Source organism: Panicum hallii, chromosome 9, assembly GCF_002211085.1.
Source record: "Panicum hallii strain FIL2 chromosome 9, PHallii_v3.1, whole genome shotgun sequence".
Lineage (NCBI taxonomy): Eukaryota > Viridiplantae > Streptophyta > Magnoliopsida > Poales > Poaceae > Panicum > Panicum hallii.
The window spans coordinates 67,381,251-67,387,250 of NC_038050.1; the positions used below are offsets into that span (position 1 = coordinate 67,381,251).

General features: G+C 51.9%; 1 protein-coding gene across 1 annotated transcript; it reads right to left on the reverse strand.

The window, feature by feature from the left end:
- Nucleotides 1-2,099: 2,099 nt before the first annotated feature.
- LOC112873871 (probable receptor-like serine/threonine-protein kinase At4g34500) lies at nucleotides 2,100-5,568 on the reverse strand. The gene is made up of 5 exons (XM_025936954.1): nucleotides 4,869-5,568; nucleotides 3,366-3,470; nucleotides 3,134-3,256; nucleotides 2,510-3,020; nucleotides 2,100-2,437 (listed from the first exon to the last, which is right to left on the reverse strand). The coding sequence occupies exons 1-5, from the start codon at nucleotides 5,465-5,467 to the stop codon at nucleotides 2,327-2,329; spliced, it is 1,449 nt and encodes a 482-aa protein (XP_025792739.1). The 5' UTR covers nucleotides 5,468-5,568; the 3' UTR covers nucleotides 2,100-2,326.
- Between the last annotated feature and the right edge of the window lie 432 nt (nucleotides 5,569-6,000).

Consider the following 6,000-nt stretch of genomic DNA (forward strand, 5'->3'; position numbering starts at 1 on the left):
TCCTGTAGTTTGTGTTATTTTGTAATTTCGTCGGTCGGGTATACTTTTCGTCCAGCACCTAGCGGATTTTTAATAAGCTGGAGCAACTTCATTATTAATATGCATGCTAACTTCCAGATTAAAATTAGTTTACTAATTTTCTAAATTAGAGTAATTTATAAACGCCTCTGATTTCTTAAATAAAATGAATGTTAAGTTGCACGATTATCCAAAACAATTTTTTTAGTTTAGTTAGTTTCATCCAGTAGCTATATTACAGACTTACTGTTCTTTATTTCACTTACAGTAAGTCATTTTGGATTTTTCTTTTCAAAACTTTAACATCATTTATAGGTTTTAAAATTTAAATAATCTCCAATTTTTAAGTCGAACCAATTAACTTGTCCTATTTTCGGAGGCAAGTCATGTCACCCAAGACTACTCTCGATATGAGTAAAGGTTTAAAAGTGAACGATTTGTGCTGGTTTGTTAGTCCAGAGTCAAAAGGTGAACGGAGTATAGGATAGGATTAGTGTTTTAAAAAAATAGTGGTAGTATGGTAGCGGTTTCATGGAGCTGCTACAGTAAAAAAAGTATGTTACAGTGATGCTATTAGCGGTTTCTTGGACACTTAAATTTTCTTATGGATGATGTATTCGAAATTGAAATTCTTACTCTGAAAGTGGCTACCGAGAAAAGCACGAGACTTCTGTTTGTAATATATGACTACCTATTTCTTATGTGATATACCCTGATCAGCTGCGCTAATCCTACGTATCTGACCGTGACCTTCACGATCTGTACCGCCACTGAGGTACTCCCTCATTTCTAAAACAAATGCGACTCTTCACTTTCTGAGAACTTAAATATTTTTAAATTTAATCAAATTTATAAAAAAAAATTATTAATATTTATATCCTAAATAGATTTAGTATGAAAATATATTACATGATTGATCTAATAATACTTATTTTGTAATATAAATACTAATAATATTTTTATAATTTTGATGGAAGTTGAAATTATTTGACTATTCTTTTATGAGATGTGGGAGCATGCAGGAGGGCTTTTGTGCGGGAGAAGAGAGGTTTTCCTTCTGTTCAAATGTGCGTTGAGAAGCATTGGAAAAGTCAGGTTTTGCACCAGGATGTGCAAGGGGACGCTTGTTTTGGTAGCGAGAAGCGGTCAACAGATGGAACATTTTGTCCCCCGCAAGCAGAAGCCAGGGAAACGAGTGGCCAACGGAGCATGGCAGTACGCGTCCAGCCAAAAGAGCCGTCTCCACGGACCAAAGGTCCTGGTCCTCTGCAATGGTGAAGGTGAAACCAATGCTCTGGCTGTACCGGCCGCTGCAGTGTGTCTGCATGAACAAGCCTCTGCAGTGCGCCATTGCTCTGGTTTCATTGCACTGCCTAGCATCTACTGTTCACCGGCGCTGATCCAAGCCATCCGAGTCTGACTGCTCGCCGCGCCTCTTGCTTTTCTGCATTTCCTTCCTTCTTCCCTGCAAAGCATCGTGGCCAACTGTGAGTGATAGCCAAGCGGACGGACCAGGAAGCCCGCTTCGGTCGACGGCCTTCTCCTCCCTGTCGCCCGTTTTATGCGCTGACGGCTGGCCACAGCAGCCCATCCTCGCTCGAGTACAGGCAGGCCTACTGGGCACATGAGACGTGGAACCTGGTTACCAGCGGCCCAAACATTTGCCCGTTCGGTATGAGTCGTACGTATTGTTCACGTGAACCCACAGGCCGGATCAGGCTCAGGGCCTGGCCTGACCGCTCTGGGCATTACTGATGCTTGAATGCTCGGAGCTCATCCGGGCTGCCTCCTCGCCGCCGCGCGCACCGCCCTGCTCCATGTCGTCCTGCGGCGCGGACCGAACGCCGAACGCGTGATCTCTCTCACGCCCCCGTTCGCTCGACCACGGCAGCGGCCGGGCAGGGGATCGACCGCTGGGCGGAGGAATAATTGCCCGCGGTGGGGTTGAAGCCAGACCACGCGTGCGCGCGTGATGGCGGAGCAGAGCCGCGACAGAAACAATTCAAACCATCATCTGCCTATGGCCTTATGGCTACCATGATCGTGGCGCCTGGCATGGTAACAAGAGCACGAAAAAAAAATTATCAACCCCGTGGCAAACCATACATTACGGCAAACGCCATCAAACCTACCGAAGCGGGCGGCATCACGAATTCAACATTTAAACCCCCCGCATCCCCGCCGCGAATAAACAACAAAAATTTACACCCGGTGAAAAAAAAGGTCAGTGCAGCTCCAGCTCCAGCTCCAGCTCCTCGCACGATCGTGTCAGGTGCGTGCGCGGTTGCTTGCAGCTCCGATCGGTCGCTCATCTCCACATCGACTTGTCCGAGTCGTCGGCGCCCCCGACGTTCTCCGACAGGAGCGACGGCCGCGTCCCCGTCGACGTCCGCTGCGACGCCCGCGGCGACCGGTGCTCCTGCATCGCCAAGGACCAGCCGTGCGTCAAGTCACTGCCGCCAGTTACCACCGAAGGGGAACTCGTACGTACCGTGCGGAAGGGGAACTCGTCGCCCTCGAGCATGTGCACGATCTGCCCCATCCGGGGCCGCTTGTGCGCGTCGGCGTCGATGCAGCGGAGGCACACCAGCAGCACCCGGTTGAGCACCCGCGGCGGCGGCGGCGCGGCCACGCGCGGGTCCACCAGGTCCTCCACGCGCCGGCTGCCCACCATGCCCCGGAACCACTCCACCAGGTTCACCTCGCCGGCGGGGCGGTTGTAGTCCACGGGGCTGCGCCCGGAGATGAGCTCCATCAGCAGCACGCCGAAGCTGTACACGTCGCTGCTCTCGTTCAGCATCCCCGTCGACGCGTACTCGGGGGCCACGTACCCGAACGTGCCCATCACCCGGGTCGTCACGTAGCTGGACCCGGACCCCAGCACCTTGGCCATCCCGAAGTCCGACACCTTGGGGTTCCACTTCTTGTCCAGCAGGATGTTGCTCGACTTGATGTCGCGGTGAACCACCTTGGGCTCGAGCCCTTCGTGCAGGTACGCGATGCTGCATCGAGTTCGTCGAGGGTACAGGAGCAGCGAAAAGTGGAGACATTAGCATTCACAATCGAAGATCAACAGTAAACTGTCTGCACTCTGCAGAAAAAAATAAAAAAATACCCTTTGGCTGTTCCGACGGCGATCTTCATCCGTATGTCCCATGTCAACGGGCTGACAGGCCCGACGTCGCCGTGGAGCCACTGCTCCAAGTTGCCGTTTTCGACGAACTCGTACAGGAGCATCCTGTGAACGCAAGTTTATGTCATTGCCATCGAGCATTAGTAGCAACCATCCGTCAGTGGCCGACAGTTATTCAGGTGAATTCAGAAGTAGTACTTGTGTTACCACTCACCTTTTAGGCCCTTCTGCGCAGTAACCGATGAGCCCGACAAGGTGCTTGTGCCTCACTTTGCCGATGGCTTCGACCTCCACCTTGAACTCCTTCTCGGCCTGGCCCCTAAAACAAATTGTAATCTCCGATTACTGAAGGTTATCAGACTGATTTTTTTTCTGCTCATCCGCCGTTTTTCATCTTGATCATTTGCCCTAACTGTCCTAGCATGGTATGGTGAGGGTAAAGAAACAGAAATAACTGTTGCTTCTGCGCCAACCATCAGGGATCCACGTGCATGCATTTGATTTGCTTGAAAGCAAACACTGCTCCAAAGTTCATGGCACTGCAAATTTTAGCTGGATATTTTGTCCATGAAACTGAAAAGGGAAAGTTTGGTCGTCGCTTTGCCTTTCCTCTGCTTTATCTTTTCTTGAAAGAAAGGATTTGATCGGTGGCGCATATGACTGCGGACGGAGCTCAACCAACAGGTAGATGGATACATACAGGCCATCACACAAAAGCACAAAAAGACCCACCTACCCATATCACAAACATACGTAGCCTTGGAAAGAAAATAAATTTATATCTTTTTTTTTAAAAAAAAGATCATTGACTCTAACCTGTGGACATTGTGGGCATGCACACGCTACATTAAATCCGTTCACAGGATCATCGAGACCAATAATATGAATGCAAGCAGATCGGTGAAGGTCAAGGTGTGGACATGTCTGCATTGTTTATGAATTTTCTCTCCAATAAAAATGTTTCCTTCAGCCACCTGTGGGTGTTCAGTCAGAACGACGACCGAAGATTGTGAACCCCACTACTAACTTTAAAGGTATCAGAGATCAACTCTTTTTTTTTATCTTTTGGCAAAGACGAAAAGGATTCAGCTATTAAACCTTTTCATCTTGTGATTGGAGAAACAAAAATGCACAGAACTCGTTGATCTTGTCGAAAGGAAATGCTGCTGTCGCGAATGGTTAGTCGCTGAGCAGTCGATTTGTTTAATCTGTGCAATTCACTTGTCCAGAAAACTGAAGGCGCACATTATATTGGTAATTATAAAGGCGGAAGCATTGCTTTTAAGCTAACAAAAACATGTTTTACAAGCTGTTTTACATGGCCATGATACTTGACAATCTTGAAGCCACATCAACAGCAAAACTACAACCACCCTGACGTAATGTGACAATTGACCAAGAAAGGCATTCAGTCTAGGAAAGCATCAAGTGTTTACCCCTTGTGCACATCTTAGTCCCCATGGAGTACCACTATGAATGAACAGGTACCCATTTTCAAGCATTTACACCAAAAAGAACAAGGGAACATAATTGTACTAGTCAGTACGACGGCGTTTAATATGTTTTACACACGTCCATTAAGTAGATGCACAGATAATGAGCAGCACATTTTTTTTATCCGAAAGTTAACGCATGAGTTCTATGCTTTTACCATGATCTGGGATAGAAAAAGCAACTAAGCAAGGTAGAAAAGGACAGAGGAGAACAGGGCACTCACTTGTGATCAAACAGGTCCTTGACGGCGACCACCTCGCCGCCGGCGAGCACGCCGCGGTACACCGTGCCGTAGCCTCCCTCCCCGACCACGTTCTCCGCGCAGAACCCTCCCGTGGCGACCTCGAGCTCTGCCAGATCGTACCACCTCCCCCACCCCATCTCCACCCCCGCCGCCTTCCTCTTCACCGGCGACTCGAGCGAGCTCGCGGCCGCGGACGAGCTGGCCGCGTCGGAGGTGCTGGCGCCCGCGCCCGCGGCGGCGCCGGTGACCCGGTCCGCGCCGGCCCCGGGCTTGTCCTTGCGCGCGGACGACGCCGGGCGGGAGGAGCCGGAGCCGGAGCCCGAGGCGGAGGATGGCGCGTGCTCGACGCGCGACAGCGCGGGCGCCCCGGCGCCCCGGCGGCGCGCGAGGTACCCGGCGGCGGCGGCCACTGCGGCGAGGACGACGAGCGCGGCCAGGGCCGCGGCGGCGCCCGCCGCGACGGGAACCGGCATGCCGAGGAGGAGGGAAGTCCTGGCGCCGCCGCCGCCGGCGTCGGCCGGGGCGCCGCTGCCGCTGCCGACGTCGGCGGAGGCCGATGCCGGCCCGGCGGCGTCCATTGGCGGTTGGAAGGAGCCCCGAGCTCAGGGCGGTGGGTCCGGCTCCGTCTCCTACCCGTTGGGCAGAGCGGAGCGGAGGGGGGTGGTGGTGGCGAGGGAGTGCGAGCTGAGCCTGAGAGAGGCGCGGGCGGCAGCCACCTCCGTTTTATGGCGCTGTGGGAGTTTTGTTTTCGTTAACGTTGGTGGACTCGGCGTCCCGTGGGCCCGGCCCGTCAACTTCGTTTTCGAGCCTCGCTTTCTTTTTCTACGATCATTTTCCTCTTTTCCTCGCACCGTTTTGCCTAGCATTTATAAAGTTTATTACCATATCTAAATTTGCACTCATGAAACAAAAAGCTCAGTTTCCCGTATACGACCCACTGTTGATGCGGATGCAGGGCGCGCGTTGATTGCTCTCGAGCGACGTCCAAACAGCAGCGATTGGAGGGACATCCAAACAGAAAGCACTCGATCTCGCCAAGGCAGATGATGGCGGCGGGCCAGGCCTTCCCGTGTTAGTCCCCGGCGGCCGTTCCACGGGCGGCGTGTGTGTT